The sequence below is a fragment of the Hypomesus nipponensis genome, chromosome 9 (assembly GCF_054491055.1).
Source record: "Hypomesus nipponensis isolate SF chromosome 9, ASM5449105v1, whole genome shotgun sequence".
Lineage (NCBI taxonomy): Eukaryota > Metazoa > Chordata > Actinopteri > Osmeriformes > Osmeridae > Hypomesus > Hypomesus nipponensis.
Window position 1 is genome coordinate 11,015,681 of NC_140369.1, and position 22,613 is coordinate 11,038,293.

Sequence of the window (22,613 nt, forward strand, 5' to 3'; positions counted from 1 at the left end):
AATGATTATCACATTCTCTCATTCTCAGTCCCTCTTTAACAGCATTATGTGGTCATCTGATTGGGTGTAGATTTGTGTATTTTGAAATACAAAGCACATTTTTCAAAATTATTAACAAAGGACTGAAAAATGTTATTTGATATATTTATTGCAACATTGTTTTCAGTACACTTACTGCTCACAATGTATTCAAATATAGAGAGATACATAAAAATAAAGACATCAATTGAAGGGCAAAAGGGTTTAAAAGCACTTTTAAAATGATTACATTTATGTTTTTTAATCTGACTAAAACTGTACCTGCTATTTACATTATACAAACTAGATATGCATATAGATATAAAGGGTTTACAATTATATACATTATGTATAAATGCTGGTTAAAGTCAATATTTAATATGTTGTTATTCACTCATACAAATTTCAATAAATCACACAGGGAAATGAATCACACAGAGAAATGTGTTTGAGTTGCCAGTCATGGGAAGCATTCAATATCCCTTCCACAATGTCCTCCCTGAATGCTACTGTGGGGGATTGTGTCAGTGTCAAGCAAATAACCATATTTCTGACACTGCAACTTGTACTTTACAACTGCCCGTTGGACTTACATAACCACAGTGGGACATAACTGTATTATTAGGAGAAAAACAGTGTGAAAATATATCACCTGAATTATTTTTTTCATCTTTAATAGAGAATACAATACATCCATTTGACACCATATACATTAATAACAGATTGTTAATTCCATGGTGACTGATACTGATGCTTTCCCCTGTACACTGGCACAAGCAGACCAGCCATTTGTCTGAGAACATGATCAATTGTCAGAGGAGGTGTTGACAAGTTGGACGGAACAATGGCACAACACTCATACAACAGCACAGAACACCCCATAATGTGCGCTTCCCCAAGTGTTCACAAAGACAATAGGAGATACAGGGAATGCAGCTCACCGTTGCTCCCACTCTGGTAGTCCTCAACACCAGCAACAGGGATGTTCAAAAAAATACCCGAACTACTGTGTAATTCACTACTGTTTGATAACACTATCAAAAGATTATTTACTTTTTTTCACTTTGATTCAATAAAATTCATGAACTTGAAAGATTAAAACAACAACAAAAATAATGGCCTATTACTGATTCATTTAAATTATTTAAAATATCTATTAATCATTTATATATATAGCCTACAGTATATGTATGATTAAATTATGAATATATATTTTAATATATTCAATAATGGGCCAATATTTTATGTTGGGGCTTTAGGCTTACATATATGTGTGTGTGTTGAAGTACCACAATTCAAATACAGTTGAGTCATGTTTCTTAAAAACAACACAGACACTTACAATCCTTACAGTACATCCACTGAATTAGTTTTGTTCTCTCCATATGTGAGAGAAAGATATTTAGTTATGTTTATTTGTTTACACTCAAATCATTACAGGGCTGCAAAATAGAACACCGGGCAGACAAGAGTACAGGAAAGAGAACTTCAAGTAGTTGGAGGAAACATCCTTGTACCATGTTAGGCCTTAAATACATATTATTTAGCTATTTAGATTTGACTACGATTAAGACATCTGTTTGAGATTGACATTAGTGTTATAAAGGGAATCCCTCCAAAATATTATTTAGAAAATATAGATGAGTAACAAAGAAATAATTAGCAAGCCAATTGATTAATGACTACTGGGAGAAGTTGTGCTTATCGGCTGAAAGTGCTACAGCTAACCCCCTAGTGTGGGTTGTTAAAGAGACACCAGTGGCACCCTGTACCCTGTCTATTAGTGTAACTCTATACTTCAGTTAGGGACATGTAAAGTCCTGGACATAGCAACAATTACATATACAATCCATGATTATCTTCTTAATACAGTGACCCTGTGTTTTTAAAATTATTTTTGGCTATCTCTGATTATTTTCAGTAAATGTCCAGAAACAACTCAACAAGACACCTATATAGCGAACAACTTTCTATGTCCTAAATAATCACTTAGGAGACAGATCATAGGTGGGTTTGCCTTCCAGTTTAGAAAGCTGTGCTCTGAACCACAATTAATCCAGAAGCCAGAAACAGTGAATAAACTATTAATTACTGGTTCAGCAAGAGCATCAATAAAACACAAACTATTGTTTTGATGCTCTAACTCTAGACATGTCAAGTAGAACAATTAAAAATACATATGTGCTGTAATATGTTGGGTCAAACTAATTGTTTGGACAGCACATTGGCATACATGCTCTTGGTTTGTGTCCTCTGCTTGATAATCAGACAAAAAGAATGGGAAGCAACAGCATGTGTCACGGGAGGAGTGGCCAAAGAGCTGTGTTACCACAGTAACTGCACTCTGTCCAATCATGTTCAATGCCACATTACCTCTGTTATTGCACAGAATATTGTCTTGACCTAATTCAGTGGTTCTAAATCTTGGTCCTTGTGCCCCCCTCCCCTGCATGTTTTAGATGTTTCCCTGCTCCAACACACCTGATACAAATAAATGGGTCATTATCAAGCTCAGCTGAAGCCAGATAATGAACCATCCATTTTAATCAGGTGTGTTGGAGCAGGGAAACATCTAAAACATGCAGGGCAGGGGGCACAAGGATCAGGACTGATAACCACTGACCTAATTACATCAATAACTTAACACAGCAGACTAAAAACACCCCATGTACTGTGCAATTCTCATCATGTCTTTCTTCAGATTTCGTTAAAGAATGCTACCAGGATACCAGGAATGTCTTAAATGTTTTTGTTCTATTTATACTCCCAGTCCATACAGTGGTTAGTAGATCATACATGATGGCTATTAGGGGGCAGGGGAGGTATAGGAGAGGGTGGCATAGTCTCCAGTAGGCAACAATGAACTATCAACCTTTCTCAGAGAGTCTATTGGCTTGGACCTCCTCACACTGTTTGGCTGTGGTGGGTATGAATGTGTGTCATCTGAGTGGGAGTCCATCCAGATGACTGAGCTCTCTCATTCGCCAGACACTGTGGTCGACACTTTCTATTGGAGCAGCTACTAAATCTTCTAATATTATTATTATCCAAAACAACAACAGAAAATATACATTTACATTTATCTAGATTTACATCAATACAAAAACAAATTCATACAGTAGACTGTGGAATTTAGTGACCACTGGCTGCTTTACTGCTCCCTGACGTCCAATCAATGAGGATAAAGCTGAGGCTCATTACCATAAACAGGACACCTATTCCAGCAAAGCAGGCAGCCTGGGAAACAAGAGAAAGACAGAGACAGGGTGAAGCGCAAATGGATGTACATTGTGGCTATGGTTGTTGATGCCCCCACCCCCCCCTTAGTTTATTATTAATCACATTATTAAATATTATCCTTCTTAACATTATCAACTAACTAAAATAGGATCTCCCAGAATGAAAACGTGGTGGGTGAAAACTTGGAATGGAGTTAGAGGGTCGACCAGTTTAGTTCCTTACCATGATTTTGGGGGCTGAGCGCATGGGCTCCTCCTCTTTGGGTACGATGCGGATATAGAACACAGCAGGGAAGATGAAGATGAGGCAGGGGGCTGACGTGGCACCTGGAGGGGGGGGGGGTGGCGGGGACAAACATGGTGAACACCAGCACTCTCCAACACCATACTGCTATACATTACTCACCACTAGATCATGGACAAATAATTGACCAGGTGTCAATTTATCTCAGTGGTTTATATGCCACCAAACTGTTACTAACACTAAGGGGAACATTATTGTTCAGATCACCCAGCCACAGTAGGTGGCTGGATGCAGGTAGAAGCAATAAGCAGGTAAAAAAAAAACAAGGTTTTAATATAAAAATTCTACCGCATAACTGTCACAAGACTCGTCTACAGTTTGTAGTATATAATACATTCCGGCGGTGATTTAGCTTTGATGACTCAAATCCTCCACAGTAAGTACAGCATTATAGCTGAGGGTTTAATGCATAGGGGATCAAAAGTGTGCGGTGACATAAAAGAGGCTAGGATCTGTAAGCTGTAAGAGCGCTGAGTTCACTGCAAAGGTGAACGAGTGCAAGCAGTCTCAAAGACACTTTTGTTTAAAATTTCGAAATTCCAACACAAGTGAGGCTTATGGAGGATATGGGTTCATTGGAGGTCATTTACAAACAGTTACCGCAGTTATTAATACTACATTTACCACATTTATTTTGACTAAAATATCTCATTGACAGTTAACAGTATAACAGTAGCCAGCTGTGTGGAGTGCAGTTCCAACCTACCAATGATGCCAAAGATCCCCAGGATGTTGGGGGCAAAGATGACTAGCAGGTTGATGCAGGTGAGTAGACAGACAGCGATAGCGATGTGGCGGGGCCAGTTGAACGTCTTGTTGGGGAACAGCATCTGCTGGAGGGCTCTCCTCACCTGAGGAACACACCAGGAGGGCTACACTTAAAGGACCTTTCTGTTATTGCTTTTCAAGCAACAGAGATTGTCAACAGAGGACAGTTTAGATACACTGTTCTTGTCATCAATATGTGTATATCATCATTTTAGTGAATATAATAGTATACAAACGTATAACTAGTTGTATCCATTCTTACTGTGTGACCAAGTGTTAAGACCTGCCAACAAGAGGCAGCTGACTCACAGGGAAAAGCACAATGGGGACGGTGAGAGTGACAGCCGTGAGCACGGCCAGACGCACACACAAGATCAGGGTGTCGTAGGGGTCAATCCTGCTGTAGGTGTGAAGCAGCTCTGCTTCCACCTCACCTGTAGGGGGCAACAGAGAAGGTGGTTTTAGAAACCCTACAAATCCCACATCTGACCAGGAGCAGTCTGCTGTGTAAAAAAACATTATGAATAAATAGCATTATTAATCACCATCATTAAAAGTATTAGGACATAGTGATAAGTTGCCCCTTTGCTGTTACAACCTAATCAGACCGTGTGGCACACACAGTGATCCTGACAACCACTAGGGGGAGTTGTTAGTCCACCTCCACCATGGATACAGTTACTGTAACTTCTCCAATGAGACAATAACCAAGCAACCTCATTGCGACCCACATTTACGTCTCTGTCCATGCAGATCAACGAACCCAAACAGTGACATGAGAAGAGGCTTTCTTACGTACAGTAAATGGCCTGAAGCTGGCATAAACAGAATACACGAGAAGGAAGAGAAGGAGGAGAAGGCCAGAAGACGCAGAAGAGAGGGATGAGGAAAGAAGGATCAAGAGGAGACAGAGGGAGAGCGACAGAGAGAAAACCAACAAATACAAACCGAGAGGGGGACAGAGACGGAGAGAGAAGGAGAAACAGAGTGAGAGAGCAAGAGAGACCTTCTCAATGACAGGTGGTGGAGGGGGGGAGGAGCCTCACCATAGAAGGTCAGGTATCCAAACAGAGCAGCCAGAAAGTACATGGTGTACATGACAGCAATGGAGATGTTGGACACATGCTGCATCTTTTTCTTGGTGGGGCTGAAATCAGAGAATATAGCCATGTGATGTCACACACACCGGCACAGAGGCACACACACACACACACATCACACATCCAGTCCAGGACAAGCCAAAACAACCACCAACAAAACACACACGTTATCTTGCACATTATTAAATGCCAGCTTGTGCTTTGGGGCCAATCGTGTCGTTACATTTCTCCAGGGGTATAACATCCTAGTTTACAGCTGCACCCAAGTTCTTGTGGTTTAACACAGTGGTGACACCCCTTAGACTAACCGTGCATCATAGAATCTCTGCATGACATGTGCAATGTAATGTGCATGTGAGTCGGCATATGATTGGCCAAGCCCAAAGCATACAGAATGACTTCCTGGTTCACAGGAAAGCAGCATCAGCAGCCTTGAACCCTGGGTGGGTAGGAATGGGGCACCTACTTGCGCAGTTCAGTGTAGATGGGCAGGACCTCAGGGTGGCACACAAAGGCAAACGCCAGGATGGGCACTGTGTAGGCCGTCTGAAAAAATGACCCCCCCCCACCCCCACACATGTAACTATGGATACATTGGTGCCAACATTGGATGCTGATAGAGTTTTATTGGCCCATTAGAGCCTGAGACACATCACAGAGAGCTAATTGTTTGTCTGTGATTAACTTGAGTCCGGCCAGCAGCCAGCTTTAGGCTGCTTAGGAATGCCTTCATGGTAAGCTGCTAAAGAGCCGGAGGGATTGCTCTGGGTAGGTTGGTCTGGCTAGTTGGAGGGACTGATCTGGTTAGCTTGGTGTGGCTAGCTGGAGCCTATAAATCTAACACTGATCTTAAAGGGGGCCTAGTATGAAAATAATAGGATTTGATTAAGACCAGGGACTACTCATCAGCTACCACTAATCATCCTGTGTATAACTGTGTTCATTGCCGACATACAGTAAGCCGTAATACTTATCATTTAAATTGAGTGAGTGAGTGAGTGACAGTGGGTGCTGGAGAAGCGGGGTGTGTGAGGGGTGTGTGTGAAGCCTGGGTCATATCATTGTATGAACTGTACTCTCACCTGAGGGTTGAGATTGACCATGCGAGGAACACAGGCAGGGTCATTCATATCCACAGCACTGATGTTACTGTTAGTGCTGTTATGGCTGTAGTCTGAAAATGGACAGGGCACCTGGAACTTCTTATAGATAACCTGTGGAGGAGAGAGAGAGATAGAAATGTGGCTTGTTGGTTTGGACTGGGAGACAGCAGTGTGCAGCAGGGATTAATGCATGCAGAACCAAAACTAGGTCAGAGAAAAACACACACAGACCAACATAGTCTGAAACTGCAGGGGACAAAAGAACTTGCTCATGGATATCTGCCGAACGAGAGGGGAATATTAAAGAGATTGTGTGTGTGTGTGTGTGTGTGTGTGTGTCCTGGATGCTTTTGTGTGGAGTACTGAGCCTCTGATTACTGAGTAATAGTAAGACTAATCTTGGAAGAAGAAAAAAATCCCAGAGGATGCAAAACTCTACTAATAATGCTAAGGATACAGTACACATCTGTGTGTGTGTGTGTGTGTGTGTGTGTGTGTGTGTATGTGTGTGTGTGTTTGACGTACCGCAATGAGGAAGAAAACCATACAGCTGAGAGAGAACCCACTGGTGTACCCCAGGTATCCTGCAAACAAAAAGGCTTCATCATCACACGACCTGTTCATCAGCTCACATAGCACACTGACTGGACTGGACTGGGCTGGGCTGGGCTGGACTGGGCTGGGCTGGGCTGGGCTGGGCTGGGCTGGGATGGGCTGGACTGGGCTGGGCTGGGCTGGGCTGGACTAAGACCCTGAAGCTGTGGCTCATTACTGGGCCTTCATAACCTTTGAATGTTGCTCATAATAAAAGGTCAGGACCTCTCTCTCTCTTACACAAAATCTTCTAAATCCTTTTTATTGTTTCAGAATCTTTGTTCTTGGTCCCTCTCTTTCTCTTATGTGATAGTGTAACGATCTGCTGGGTCACTACACCAGCCAAGCCTGAGGGCGTCTTCTAGACACACTCGATGTTGCCGAAGCACAGAGACACAGAAACACACTTGTACTAGTGCCAGTAGATCAAGTTCAAAAATAAGAGAGCTCTGAGGGGCTTTTCCAAAAATGATGTACAACCAGATTGTGTCAGACAGTGATGTCTTATGTCTTCATAGGACTGCTGACAGGTGCATAATCACACACGGCTAACCGCAGCTATCAGCCTTGCAGCCTGTTCTCACACTGTGGGGGAGGCTTATCCACGTCACACACCGGAGGAAGGAAGGAGGGAAAAGGTTGGAGAGAGATGAAGAGGGGAGGAGAGAGAAGGTAACTAGCTGTTATAAATCCACTCCTTGCCAGGATTATAAGATTGACATTACATTTTAAATTATATTTGTTTATAATTTTTGGCAGAAGTTTTAATCCAAAGCTATACAAGCAGTGCATATCGTTTTGTAAGTACAGCAAATAATTTAGGTCCAGAAGTGTACACTCAGGTATTGACCCTGATGATCTCACTGTCTTACAACATGTCTTTTGGGTGGTTACTGCCAAGGAATGGTCTGTATTTGTACCAGGCACTGTACCACAGTCACCTTAACTACAATATATCATTGTGATAATAGGACAGTGCAACAAGACAGTGCCACAGTCTTAAATACAACAAGCAGAAAAAGGCCAGTTTCACAAGCACGGCAAGCAGTTTGTATAGCTAAGTGTTGCTTAAGGTTTTTGGGACATTTCAGTAAACCAGATGATGATTTCCAAAGTAGGCTTTGAAACCACTACAATGACAGTGATGAACTTTACTGATCAAAGTGAATGAGTGGTTGTGTAGGGCGAGAGAGGATGGGTAAGTGTGTACAAAGCTGAAAGCCTCACCCAGTTGCTTCATCAGAGCCAGGGGCAGGATGACGGCGATGGACACCATGATCACCAGGTAGTTCCCATTCATGAACCACTCACTGGACAGAGGGAGGAAAACAGAGAGAGATTCAGCGGAAGATAAATGGTGAATGAGAAAGAAAGCCGGTTGTTTTCCAACATGCTTGTCACATCAGTTCAGGTGAAAGTGAATGGACATATCTATCACATAGGCTGCATAATATATTCTGTAGTAAAACACTCCTTCAAGATTGCAATCATGTGATACCTATTGAGCTATTCAGGGGGTTACCTGTTTTTAAACGTACTTAAGATTCCATCTCTATGTGTTTAGAAGGGAGGAAGACAGAATCGCAGAGCGAAAGAGTCAGGAAGTGACAGACAGAACATTGTGCGCTTGGCCAACACCGGCCCACCTATTCCCTGCACCATCTTCTGGAAATTCACTTGTCAAAGTGAACACTTTGAGCAAACATAAAGTCCTGTGTTGCACACTGGACACATACACACAGGACACAAGGTCCTGAACAAAACCTTGGAATACTAACAATCCCCCCTGAACTGGAAGACATGAGGAAGTAGGCCAACATACAGTATGACACACTCTAATCTTGTGTGTGCTTCTGAATGACCAAACAGGCTACAACACTCTCCTCCTGACAGTCGACGCAACAGGGGGCGACTCCATCTAGGGGAGCTATTTCTGGAGCCAGACACAGGAGGTGATTAATGTCACCGATTTTTCCAAGGTAGCAGACTGGAAGGGGCTTCAGCATCTGTATGCTGGGGAGGCACACACTCCTGGAACCCTAGAGCAGGGCTCCATCTATCTCTGCTGCTGTCAGCTGGCCCACTGAGCTGACCTGGCCATCTGGCCCAATGGCACACACACGTGCGCACACACACGTGCGCACACACACACACACACGCACACAAAGGTAGAGAACTGGCCTTCACAACCTCACAGGACATACAAAGTATACCGCAGGCACACAGACACAAACCAGTTGACAAACACACATACACACACACACAACATAAACCAGGACAAATAAACACATGGAGAAAAATACGACACATGCACACACAGAGTCAATCACCACAAACAGCAGCTCACTGACAGCTTAACTGGTCCACACACGTTCAAAGTCACGCAGCCATAGCCTTTGGTGTTCATCGATTGGGAGATGCTCTCAGTATCCAGACAGCACACACACACACACACTCAAACAGACAGTTGTTCAGGCTGTAAAGATGAGACCACGTCAGACACCTCAGGGACAGATTTCGTTTCGCTCCCCTTCATTCAGTAAACACACTGACAGCCCTCCATATAACACCAAGTGAAATGCTCTGGCACACCCAGCGATCAGCCGACATCGTTCTGCCCACAGAGAGAGCGGGCTGTCCTTCTCCACCACGACTCAGTGTCTCCATCAGGCCTTCGGCACAGGTGATCAAGGGGCTCCGGCTCCGGCCGGACAGGCTGGCTATGCTGTGATCTGGTGTCTTGATCTGGTCGCTCTGCTCAGTCATTCTGCCCCCTCTCCCCTCCCCCATTCTCATCCTCACAGCTGCTCTCAGGCAAGCTTCTTGACACACGCACACACACACACGCACACATGCACACACACTCTCAAACAGCAGACATGACAGGATCTGAAAGGAGGTGTCTGGGCTACTTGAACACCCAACAATCAAAATCTCTTGAGGATTCCCAGACCAATATCCTCTGCACTCCAATACAAGTCTCTTTCTGACACATTCATTTTTGGTTGTGAGGGATTGTTATGCCAGTATGGTGAGCGTCGGTTTATAGCTTCTAATGAGCAATGGGACTATGTTACTCACCCTGAAGGCTTATCCACCCCCAAAAAAGCCTGGATGACCAGAGGGAACTCATACTTGACAATGTACAAGTAACTGGACATGGCTGTGAGAGAAAGACACAGGGTTATTGGTTGGTAATGTGAACACACATAAACATGCACAGGATAGTCACAAACACACACAGGCACACACACAAAAACACACTGGAAATAACTCAAACACAAATTCCCGCCAGATATAGACACACACTAATCCAGAGCACATCCCCACCGCCCAACCACAAGGGATTGTGGGTAGTTAAGAGAGATAATCATATTTTGAGTAAATCAGTATTTCCAAATATAACCCATGCTACAACCCAAATACACACACACACGCTTCCACACACACATCCAAAAACACACGCCTGCAGTAGTAGTATGCATGTCAGGTGGATAAATACTTAAGAAAGCCATGAAAAAAGGAGCAGCATCACCTCTGTAGACTGGACATCTCTGTGTGCGGTGGTCATTAGCTTCACAGAGAACAACGTATATGCATGCAAACATTTGTTTGTGTGTGCATTTGTGCACCAGTGCACACATGTCTGACTTTGGGTGACCCAGGCAGGGTCATGTAGGGGACAGCTAGGTGCTAGGTGTGATCTCTGTGTCCCCTCACCTCCAATGTTTTGCAGTGTGATGGCAATGCCGGCGGCCATCTTCCCTGGCGTCCCAAACGCTCTGTATCCCAGCTGCTCATAAGCCCTGATACCTGAGGCGCACACACACTGCATTAGCATACTGATGAAATACTGCATTACAAATACATGAAAAACGATGTAAAGATAAAGGTCGCGGGGGGGTGGGGGGGGGGGGGGGACTGGCTAACAATGTGTAACACACCACATCATGGTGTAGGGGTGGGAGATAATGCTCCTACGGCAACCATCCAAGGATGATTAAGAGGTGTTGCTAGAAGACAAGGCAGGCTCTTATTGATGCTGCTGGTGAAATTCCTGTTCTGCTTGACAAGGAGAACATGAATAGGACTACATACGCACCCACAATGCCAGAGGACTTGAGCAGTAGGTGAATGGAGTACGATGAGAGGCCTGCCACGGCTGTCAGGAGGATCCTGAGGGGGAGACCAGAGGAAAGAACATCAAGCCTTCATCATCACCCAGTATTAGAAGCATTGCATTCCTCCTCCTCCTCATCATCAACATCCTCATTGTCCCCTTCATCCTCACTGACCTCTGACTGTCATTAAATAACTTCCAAGAATCATTGCAACAGCTGGCCGCAGATGAAGCAATCCATGTATACAGCTGTGTTCAGAGGGAAATGGGGTCACAGGGTATACATACTCTCACTGAGCTACACTGTCTCATTGTTCTTTATGACTTCTGACACAAATATACCCATCGAAAAAAGAAAGAAAATACCACATAAATATCTTATGGGTAAATATTAATGTAGTGACCATAACCATAAAATCTTTAAGTTATGGTAAAAATTCTCTAAAAAGTATGTGCCCAGAGCAGAGACACTTGAGCTAGCGCTGGTTTACTCAGAGCAAGTCACTGTCTATCTCTCTCTCTTTCTCTCTGTCTGTCTCTCTCGCTCTTTTTGCTCTTTTTTTCATTGCTCTTGGCTATGACCCAAACTCTGGACTGGACGACAGACACGTCTTTTCCCTCAGCTTCAACACCAGGTCTGCCCTTTCACATGGTGCTGTGTCTGGGTGCTGGACTGTGTCTGGGTGCTGGACTGTCTGGGTGCTGGACTGTGTCTGGGTGCTGGACTGTCTGGGTGCTGGACTGTGTCTGGGTGCTGGACTGTCTGGGTGCTGGACTGTGTCTGGGTGCTGGACTGTCTGGGTGCTGGACTGTGTCTGGGTGCTGGACTGTGTCTGGGTGCTGGACTGTCTGGGTGCTGGACTGTCTGGGTGCTGGACTGTGTCTGGGTGCTGGACTGTGTCTGGGTGCTGGACTGTGTCTGGGTGCTGGACTGTCTGGGTGCTGGACTGTGTCTGGGTGCTGGACTGTCTGGGTGCTGGACTGTGTCTGGGTGCTGGACTGTGTCTGGGTGCTGGACTGTCTGGGTGCTGGACTGTGTCTGGGTGCTGGACTGTCTGGGTGCTGGACTGTGTCTGGGTGCTGGACTGTGTCTGGGTGCTGGACTGTCTGGGTGCTGGACTGTGTCTGGGTGCTGGACTGTCTGGGTGCTGGACTGTGTCTGGGTGCTGGACTGTCTGGGTGCTGGACTGTCTGGGTGCTGGACTGTGTGCTGTAAGAATGTGCAATGGTGGCTGAAGTAGTGGGACAGACCTGCTGACAGACACACCACAAACACACTTTAACACACATACACACACATACACACACACACACACACACAGCTCCACTCAGCTCTCCCCCGCTACATTCCTAACAGGGCCTAACAGAGCCCTCTGTGTCCAAGAAGACGGCAGACATACAGGAATATGATAAGATAGTGATCTTAAATAAGGTATTTCATCTTTAAATACAAGTCCTGTGTTGCAGCATGTGGAACAGTAAATGTGATGTATGTCAAATGTAGGAAAATCATAAAAGAAAAACGTGTTCTTGATCCAAGTTATTTCTGTTGCATCCTTCTGAATCCTTCATGGTGTGTCTTAACTTCAACTTTCTCCTCCTTACACGGTCAACCCTCCTAGTCGACTTTCTGCTGGAGTGCATCAGGGATACTGACACCTTCATAGAGCTTATGAACTTAAAACAAAATAGCTTACCAAGCATAGATTTACACTTTAACATGCAAATTAGAGTTTAACACAGTCCACTTTGGCCTCTTTTGTTCCAGGAACACACACACTAATCTCCTTTCAGCCTTTAAACCATTCACTCTGGCCCTGTCCACTCAAGAGACACACATGGATAGTGATAGATGTGTGTGTGTGTGTGTGTGTGTGTGTGTGTGTGTGTGTGTGTGTGTGTTGTGAGTGCACATGTGTGCGTGGACTGCCTGGTGGCCAACAGTCAGCTTGCTCATCAGTGCTCAGTGGTGCTGTGGAGGAGGTGTTTCAGCAGGTGACTGGGTCATGGAGAAAAACATACTCTGGCCAAGGGCATGCTGTGTCACTGTATGACACACTATGTGTGTGTGTGTGTGTGGCATGCATGTGTGTGTGTGTGTGTATGCTGTGTGTGCTGTTATATAGGTCTACTGTCCCCTTGGGGAAGGAGTGTCTCAGATTCAGAATGACACAGAGCTCTGGCAGAGCAAAAAGGAAAATCCATGGAGGAGAGGCGAGTGGCACCCTGCAGCACATTGTCAGCTACCAACACGCTCTCTCTCTCTCTCTCTCTCTCTCTCTCTCTCTCTCTCTCTCTCTCTCTCTCTCTCTCTCACTCTTCCCTCTCAGTATTACCCTGTCTCTGTTCCCTTTCTGCAATGCAAATCAACATGGCTTCCTCAGAGTCACATTTTTAGAGTCACACAGATTTTTATGTTGTTCTAATATATGGCAGGAATGTATACATGAGTTCATAGCTCCTATACCAAGGACCCAGTGTCATATGTACCCACATGTACAGCTCTCCACTAACCGCTACACACATTTCAGGTCCCTAGACACATACACACACAAACACACACACTTGGGAAACCACATTCATACCACACAGCTCATAATAATAAGCTTTCTCTCATTGAAAAACCTCAGGACTCCAAGCAAGGATCTTAAATACAGTCCTTTAATAATATTTGTGTTGGTCAGGTGTATTACTTCATATTCCAGACAGATTTGGCACTGGATTGCTGCCATAAAATATGAATTTACACAAACCTCAGACAAAGAGAACATTATGTTCCAGACTCTAAGCCACATGTCTGAGACCACCTGCCTTGCTATTGCAAAGACAATAGTATTACCACAGTTCAGAAGACTGTCTTACCCTTTGGTGCAGATTTTGTAATCCAATCAAAGGTTGCTACAGTAGGTAAACAATCCCCGGGGCTATTCAATTTTTCTAATAAAAGCAGCATTATGGTGGATTGTAACATAACATGGCACCAACAACGCTTACCACCTCACACCAAATCATGGCAGTGGTGGAGGTGAGCTGTGAACAATAGTGGGAGACAAAAGACTAGCGTGATGACGACTAGGTGAAGCCATCTGCCAGTGTTAAAGCTATGCTATATATATATTGTATGAGCACTTGCCCTTTAACCTATATACCCATATTGGGGTAACGCTTCTGGAAAAACCCATGTTAATGCCCTCTTCCATCTGCAAACATGACAGAACACCATTACAGCATTCACACAGAACACGTAAGCACAAACGACTCATTTATAACATTCATCAATCTAATTGCACAGCTTGAACACAACACCACAGTTACATTAGCATGGTAATTTGATCTCTACTATCATTTACAACTTCACTGGGCACAGGGCCCAATTAATCTCCATATAAATATTTATAAAACTAAATATCACCTGTGTGTGTGTGTCTGTGTGTTGTGTGTGTGTGTGTATGAGAGAGAGAGATAGAGAGAGATAGAGAGAGATAGAGATAGATAGAGAGAGAGTGAGAGTGAGAGAGAGAGAGAGAGAGAGAGAGAGAGAGAGCGTGAGAGAGAGAGAGAGAGAGAGAGAGAGAGAGAGAGAGAGCGTGAGAGAGAGAGAGAGAGCGTGAGAGAGCGAGAGAGAGAGAGAGAGAGAGAGAGAGAGAGAGAGAGAGAGAGAGAGAGAGAGAGAGAGAGTGAGTGAGAGCGAGAGAGAGAGCGAGAGAGTGAGAGAGAGAGAGAGCGAGAGAGAGAGAGAGAGAGAGAGAGAGAGAGAGAGAGAGAGAGAGAGAGAGTGAGTGAGAGCGAGAGAGAGAGCGAGAGAGTGAGAGAGAGAGAGAGCGAGAGAGAGAGAGAGAGAGAGAGAGAGAGAGAGAGAGAGAGAGAGAGAGAGAGAGAGAGAGAGAGAGAGAGAGAGAGAGAGAGGTTGTGTGTTTAAAGCCAACAGAGTTTAAAGCGTGAGTTTTAAATTAGGGACATTACAAAAAGGCTGCTGACTGTTAAATTGTCTAATAATTATAGTGCTGCTATTTCTGTGTGAGGGTTGTAGGCTTTCAAATGAATGAACTGAATGTAAATTACTCAGGCAAACAGCTGCAGCTCCAATTACAATGCTTGAGTAGGAGTAAATTGACAATTGATTCATCAGTTTGAATTTGAACCATCAATTCCCTTGTCTGTTAAAGGCCTACCTATCAGCCATCAATCCATCAATTTAATCCTCCACCAATCATTGCCATCCATCCATTCATCCAACAATCCCCATTTCTACTCACAGGAACAGGACTATCCCTGTGTTGGCCATTGCGTACGCCAATCCCAGAATTCCACTGCCCATGATTGCGTTGCCCAAGTTGAACACAGACATCCCGAAGGAGGTCTTCCCCTCAAACTAAATGAATTGAATAACAGCAATTTGAACAAACCTCTTAAACATACTTGTTGTGAAGCAAAGATCATCAACAAATAATAATCAACACACTGTATGGGTATTAAAGAAATGAAGACCTTTGTGACAGCCTATTGTGACAGAGTGAACATACGTCTGTGAAGCGGGGGGTCTTCTTGTCCTCCACGGCTGACAGGAACTCCTGACTCTCGGCCAGGGTGGCCTCAGCATCCTCCCCTCTCTGGGGGCTTAGAGGAGAGACAGAGCACCTTCACAACCGGGCACCAAGGAACCATAGGCATCTGAAATATCTGTTTCACATGACGCGTTCTGGTCTGAGAGATATATGGTTTTTATTGCTAAGACATGGAGCTTCTTGCATCAGTTATACACTAGATAAGAAAGAGAGTAGTTCCTTTGGATCAGAAGGACACACGAGGGCCTGTTCAATGCTACTTACGTGGCATTTTGGGCAGTATTGGGTACAATTTCCCTATTTGTGAAAGAGGTGATCCATCAGCCCACGAAAGCACAAAGAGAAACAACAAAGGTATCCTCAATAAAACTGTGTGATTCAATTATCAGGAAGGAACCTCAACGATAAAACGTATCTCTCTCTCTCTCTTTCACAACACAGTTTCTAATTTCTTGTTGCAAAGAGAAGTGACTTCATAGTAAGTAGGGCAGCAGGTCACAGACACTGATGTAAGGTACACATAATACTCTAAGAAGTGACATGACACCTCAGAGACTAGAGAGGATACAATCCTCGTAGTAGGCCAAAGCATCCAGAAACAGAGAGAGACTCAATGGTGTCGGCTGACCCAGAGAAATGGGTCAAAGGATACTAACCCTGAGATGCCTTGCAAATACGTTTTCCAGGTTTTATCGAATGTTTACTGAAAATACAACAGAACACTTCAATACAGGGTAGACTTGATCTGAGTCTATACTTACTGCTGGGCTGTCTCCTCAGCCGGAGGCGTTTTGGAGGCTGCTGTGGTCTCCTCCCCGGGCTCATGGCCTTTACCGTTGGGTATAGGGTTCACCTCTGCTGGGGGAGGAGGGTCCATGGTCTCTGCTGCTTTCTCCTCACTCATCTCCAGGTGTGTGTGTGTGTGTGTGTGTGTGTGTGTGTGTTAGACGTGGGGAGTTTAGCGTGTGCTGAGCAAGCTTCTCCTTTCTCTCCCTTCAGCAATCTGCAAAGAAACAGATGGTGACAGATTGATTACGGTTGAAGTTTTTAGCATGAACAAGGATAGATAAGCGATACAGCAAATTAACTGCTGGCTCACTCTCCCATTGTGGCATCATCCAGTTTTCTATGAAACACTGCGAGAAGTACAACGTGGGGGATGTAAACACTGTGGGGTTGTGTTTTTAACTGCACAGATACACCGGAATCATCATCTCAAAAACAAAATCTCTTGTAACTCAGCAGAAAGTTTTTCATTGTAGAACAATAAGTTGCCAGAACAGGAGACGCGTTGAGACGCAAAGCTCAGAGCAGCTCTAATGAGCCTGTCTCCTCCCACAAAGCCTCTGGGAAACGTGATTAAGTTCCAAAGCACTTTTGAAGAATACCGGAGGATCTGACATCACACACACATCACACACACATCACACACACACACACGTCACACGCATCCTTGATTGTAACATGGGACAGAAAAACACCAGCCGTGAACATTGAAGTCATAAAGTTGAACAACAACCTTTGTTGCCATGGAGGGAAGTATGCGTTATTGAGTTGTCAACTGACAGGTATTTTCTTCTTCTGCTTTGTCAGTGGAGAAAAGCCCACACTGGAGGGTGACACATCAGGCTTTGTGGGAACGGCTTGGGCCCCTCTCTTCTGGGCCCCTGTGTCCTGGGGTCCTGCAGAGGTGTCTAAGAAGACCTGCTGGTGTGTAGGGGACTTGAAAGACCCCACTGACATGCATCTCCTGGTCTCTGTCTACTAAAGCTCCCTCTCTGGCTGCCCTTGAAAGCAAGCAGCTCTAATGTCCTATTAGCTATGCAGCGTAAACAAGGGCAAGGGGGCAGAGTGTGCGTGAGCAAATCGGTGTGTGAGTGTGTGTGTGTGTATGTGTGTGTGTGTGACGTTTTGAATATATAGTTAGCAGAGAAGGCCCATAGACTTTGGGACCTACAAGAAGAAATGAAAGGGACGGCAGAACCAGCTATGACCAGCTTAGAACCAGTTCTGGCTCCTCCTTTTGTGTCTATTTTTTCAACTCGCTTACACACCACTTTTTTTCTCGCATTTCCTGTTCAATTAGAAAGGGTTTAGCATAGCAGCAGTGCTCTCTAAGTCCTCCAATCCCCTTCACTGGCATCCTCCTGAACTGCCTGCTGCCTCCACTCTCCCTTCCCTTCCCGCGTCTCCGCAGCCCGCCTTTTAAATGTACCTTTTTGTCTGAAATCATTTTAACATATCAAACGTGGAGGAGGCGAATAAACTCTGGGGACTTTTCGTTAGCGGCTCCACCAGCCCGGCCACGTTAGGGCACGGCCAGGCCTCTCCATGGCTCTGGCTAAAGCTGGGCAACGTGGCCAGGCAGCAAAGCACGGCACACAATGCCGCGTGTTGTGTGGTTCCCTGGGAACGGGCGGGAGAACAGTGGAACTATTGTGCCAGGCATCATTATATGGCCTGGGGCCCCTTTGGCTGCTGCTAGCCAGGCCACTCGAAAGGGCTGAAAAGGTAATTCATTGCGCCCTAATTGAAAAGATGCCACCTTGAATTCATTAGCTGCCAGCGTTCCACATTCACGCACATGTGTGATAGGGACGCTGAGGACAGGACATCCTTGGGGGCAGTGACACTGACCCATGGCCTAAGAGGTCTCTCTCCCTGTCACTCATACTACCCTCCAATCATTAAGAGACTGGCAGCATGTTCACAGTAAGAATGGAAATCGAAAACGTTGTGATTGGTTGCATTGCTACTTGGGCAGTACTTAGGGAGACCTCACTCGTTGGAGCTTCGAAATAGTTTTTCTGATTGGACAGAGTCACAGCTCCTACGTCTATTGTGTAAATCAACAAAAGCAACACGTGACTTAGTTTCACTCGCTGTGCGTGAAAACACCAAAACGGTGTGATCATGTGATCTGAAAAAGAGGATTTTCGAATGAAAGTAGGACAGTGTGGTGTCAACAGGGATAGTGATATCCAGATTTATAACTGAGGCTTCAGTATACGGTACCACAAGGGCAACTACATAACATCCTGTATAACTTTGAGATTTCCAAGAATAGTACGGAAATACCTACACACAGGACAGGACAGAGTTGTTAGGTAAGCCTTCTCACCATATTTGAGGAGGTGCAGATGTGCGTCAGACTAATTACACTTCACCACAAGCGTTTCATTAAAATCTGCATGCTGTTATTTTTTAAAGGTCTGCACATAAATAATAATAGATGAGGTTTGTTTACCGAGCCTCTGCATGAAGGCAACATGGAAATACTGAGAGGGAAGAGTGAGAGAGAGAGAGAGAGAGAGAGAGAGAGAGAGAGAGAGAGAGAGAGAGAGAGAGAGAGAGAGAGGGGAAGAAAGAAAGAAAGAAAGAAAGATAGAAAGAAAGAAAGAGGGGAAGAGAATAATTGTTTTGGCTAACATTATCACATTATCATACAAGCTGTGTGATCGGACAGATGAGGTGAGGAGGAGTTTTCCGTGTTAGTTGGGACTGTGTGATGTTTTGTGTAGACAGGAGGCTGAGTCCTCAGGGGAAAGAAGGGTGCCCAGTAATAATGAGGGGTTGAGGAGAGTGGTAGATATAAACAAGCGCAAACGTCACATTGTAATGCTCAGAGTGGGAGTAAACCATGTCCTTCATCTTCCCAACGGTCTGAAAGGGGAGGAGGCTTTTCTACACAGCCCTGATCTACCCTTCTAGTATTCTTTTGTCTCTGTAAATGTCCATGCATATGTATGTTTGCCTGTGTACATGTGTGTCCGTGAGATGCTCTGACGTAGGCTGCTCTGACGAACAGACGTCATCCCATGAGGGGATAAATATGAGAGCCTGCTGGGTTTATTAGCACTGGCACAGAGCCCTGTCCCAGCTCTTCACATTCCTCCTCACTGACTACTGTGTTCTGAGTGTGTGCTTGTGAGTGTGTGTGTGTGTGTGTGTGTATATGGGGGTGAGTGAGAAACACACAATGAGCGTGAGGTGATGAGGAGACTGAGGGTGTGCTTCTCTGAGTGTGTCAATGTGTGTCTTGCTCTAGGTATAATATAAGCAAAGTGCTCAGATGCTAAAATGCAAGGCCTGTTCCTTCTCTGGGTCTAATCTACATTCACACCACATTCACACTCCCTTTCCTAATCCATACAGGGATTAGTCTTAATGGTTCACTTGAGAATTGCTGGTTTTTAGGCAGAAATAGTTTAATTCGTTTTGAAACAATAAATAAATGCCCAACATCACAGCTAAAATGAAACAGTTTTATAACAGGTCTAACATCTGACATTCTTCTCTATCAAATGCAGAAAAGAGATTCACACCAGATTTAAAGATTACACTTCTACAATTTCTCTAATGAGCAGCTAATAGACAGAGCTGTCGTTCTCTGTGACAGTATTTATGACGAGGCCGTTCGGAGGCTGGTCAGAGTCAGAGGGTTTATGACAGCCTGCCATCCATGCAAACACCGGAACACATCAGATTAACGGAAAGCTCAGTCAGGCTGAGGGAGATCAGGACAAAGCTCATATGTGTCCCTCCACACACAAATACACACACAAAAATAGATAAAAATAGTATCATCAGAATGGTGAATATCCTCTTCGTGTCAGAGACAACAGACTGAGGTGTTCAAGTGATGCACATGACAATTATGGTTGTGGTGCCTGAGATAAACATGCCCAGTACACATTGTGTGAACGCGCTAGTAGACATAGTAAAATCATGGAAAAACCATCTGTCATTTGGGGGGGTTTAATCTACACACACAATCGCACACACAAACACACAAAACCGCAATTATCAGACATGGGGTGTTTAAATGTTTAATTGAATGGAATCTTCCAGACTACAGTATTTTCAGTGGAAAGTACCCCATATGCTATTCATGATGCAGAACAGAATGGTACCAGCTGCATCTTACAGAACAGAAACCTCTATGCATTTTAACATGAAGCACCCTGGATGCTTCCTCAACTTAGAACCTTAAAGATTCTAGAATTTTCAGGAGATACACTCCTTTAGTCTCTCCTGTACTGCTGTGATGCCTAAACCTTTTAGTTACTAAGTGTCTTTTTCTCACCCTCCACTACCCCGCACTAATCAGACTCCTTTGTTCACGATCCATCTCTCCTTTCCCTGTATTCCTTCCTCTCTCCCTCTCAAAGACTCCCACTTACTTTCTTCGATTTTCACTTTGAGACTCCTCTCTCCACTCAACACACCATCATATCACCTCTCTCATGTCCTCATTCCCAGAGACTAATCTTTTTCCATTTATTTTCCCCTCCACTATCCTCCTCTTCCTCTTTCTACCCACACCTCTCCTCTGCTGTATTGCGCCGTCTCTTGTCTCTCTGTCCACACCTCTCCTTTGACTTGGTATCGCCACCTCGTCATTTCTCTCTTCCTCTGTCTCGCCACTCTCTTTCCCCAGTTCTCCCTGTGCTCTGGCTTGCATTTTAGAATGGGTTCCATGGCCAGAGAACTCCCGTGTGACTGGTCATATGGGTTGATGGGAGATGAAGTCGCGGCTGTGTGAGATCTGTGTCAGTCTCTAAGATGCTCCTGCTCCCTGTGTGGTGAGGTGCTGCTGGGAGAGGTCCATTGAAGCACCCCCGTCTCAACTCAACAACACGTACAGTTTATAAAGTATTAACGTATGCTCTCTTGTACTCATGTTATGGTGGGGGATTTGATTTTCAAATAGATTATTTTCTCATTTATTATGTCTTTCATTAGCGATCATTCAAATGAACAGTTGAGGCAAATAAACACATTTGCAGATTTCCCTATAGTCTGGTAACTTAAGAAGGCTTATTCACAACACATTTGATGTTGAGAGTAGAAGACAGAACCACACACATTAACCACACATCCTCAAGTCTCAAAAGGTGCACAAACCATCAAACCAATGTACAAAAGACAATACTATATAATTCTCCACACACAATACACACAAACTGCTGAACGTCATGATGCCGTTCAGTGTGCTTCTGTGTGCTGTTTAATATACAGATACTGCTCTTCAATGAGGATGAGCGAGGTCAATAGGTGCCTTGTGATTCTGTCATCCTGGCATGCCCTGGTTTTGTCTAGTCTGGACTGGCTGTCACTGGCGTGCCTTGTGGGCTTAGGGTGTCGTCAGGATAAGGGGGTGGTCAGTTGGAGCATGGAGCCCGGAGAGAAGAGGGTGTTTGTATGGAGCATTCAATGGCAAGTCTGAGCTGGGGGGGGGACTCCAGCATCATGATGACTCACACTGGAAATTGGATTTATTTATAGTCTGCCAGTCACGCACCACATCCTGTCACTCTGCCTCACATTCACACGCTCAACACCTCCCAAGTAGGAGGAGGAGACACATACAACTCAAGTCGTGATTGGACCAGACACACGTAGGAGGCAACAAAAGACAGCTGAGCCGTCTGTAGGGGGACACAGTACAGTAGGAGGATTTGAGCACACACACATTTGGTGAGAGGAACACCATCCCAGAGGTCAGGCAGCATTAACAGATGGTGGAGTCATAGCCAATATGATAAGGCACAATAAGAAGGAAAAACATGTGGCTGGCCCACACACACAAACTGAGTTTAAAAAGATATGAACGATAACAAAAGTCTGAGCCAAGATGTATGTAGGGCAGATGTACATGAAAACAGGAGCAGGGACAAGGACATGCAGGTCAGAATGGATTTAATCATGCCAACATTTATACTCCTCCACTCTGCCTTCCTTTTTCCACCCCTTTACATTCGTGAAAAGAGTCAAGCCAGCAACAGTGAGTGGAAAAGCG

The 22,613-nt window shown here is 44.7% G+C and overlaps 1 protein-coding gene across 1 annotated transcript; it reads right to left on the bottom strand.

Moving 5' to 3' along the window:
* Positions 1–182: 182 nt before the first annotated feature.
* LOC146272889 (sodium-coupled neutral amino acid transporter 3-like) lies at positions 183–16,799 on the bottom strand. The gene is made up of 15 exons (XM_084705767.1): positions 16,573–16,799; positions 15,770–15,863; positions 15,503–15,618; positions 11,229–11,302; positions 10,847–10,939; positions 10,208–10,289; positions 8,354–8,436; positions 7,058–7,116; positions 6,512–6,643; positions 5,896–5,975; positions 5,376–5,476; positions 4,639–4,763; positions 4,268–4,412; positions 3,481–3,584; positions 183–3,255 (listed from the first exon to the last, which is right to left on the bottom strand). Exons 1-15 carry the CDS (start codon positions 16,713–16,715, stop codon positions 3,151–3,153), a joined length of 1,536 nt encoding a protein of 511 aa, XP_084561893.1. The 5' UTR covers positions 16,716–16,799; the 3' UTR covers positions 183–3,150.
* Positions 16,800–22,613: the final 5,814 nt, after the last annotated feature.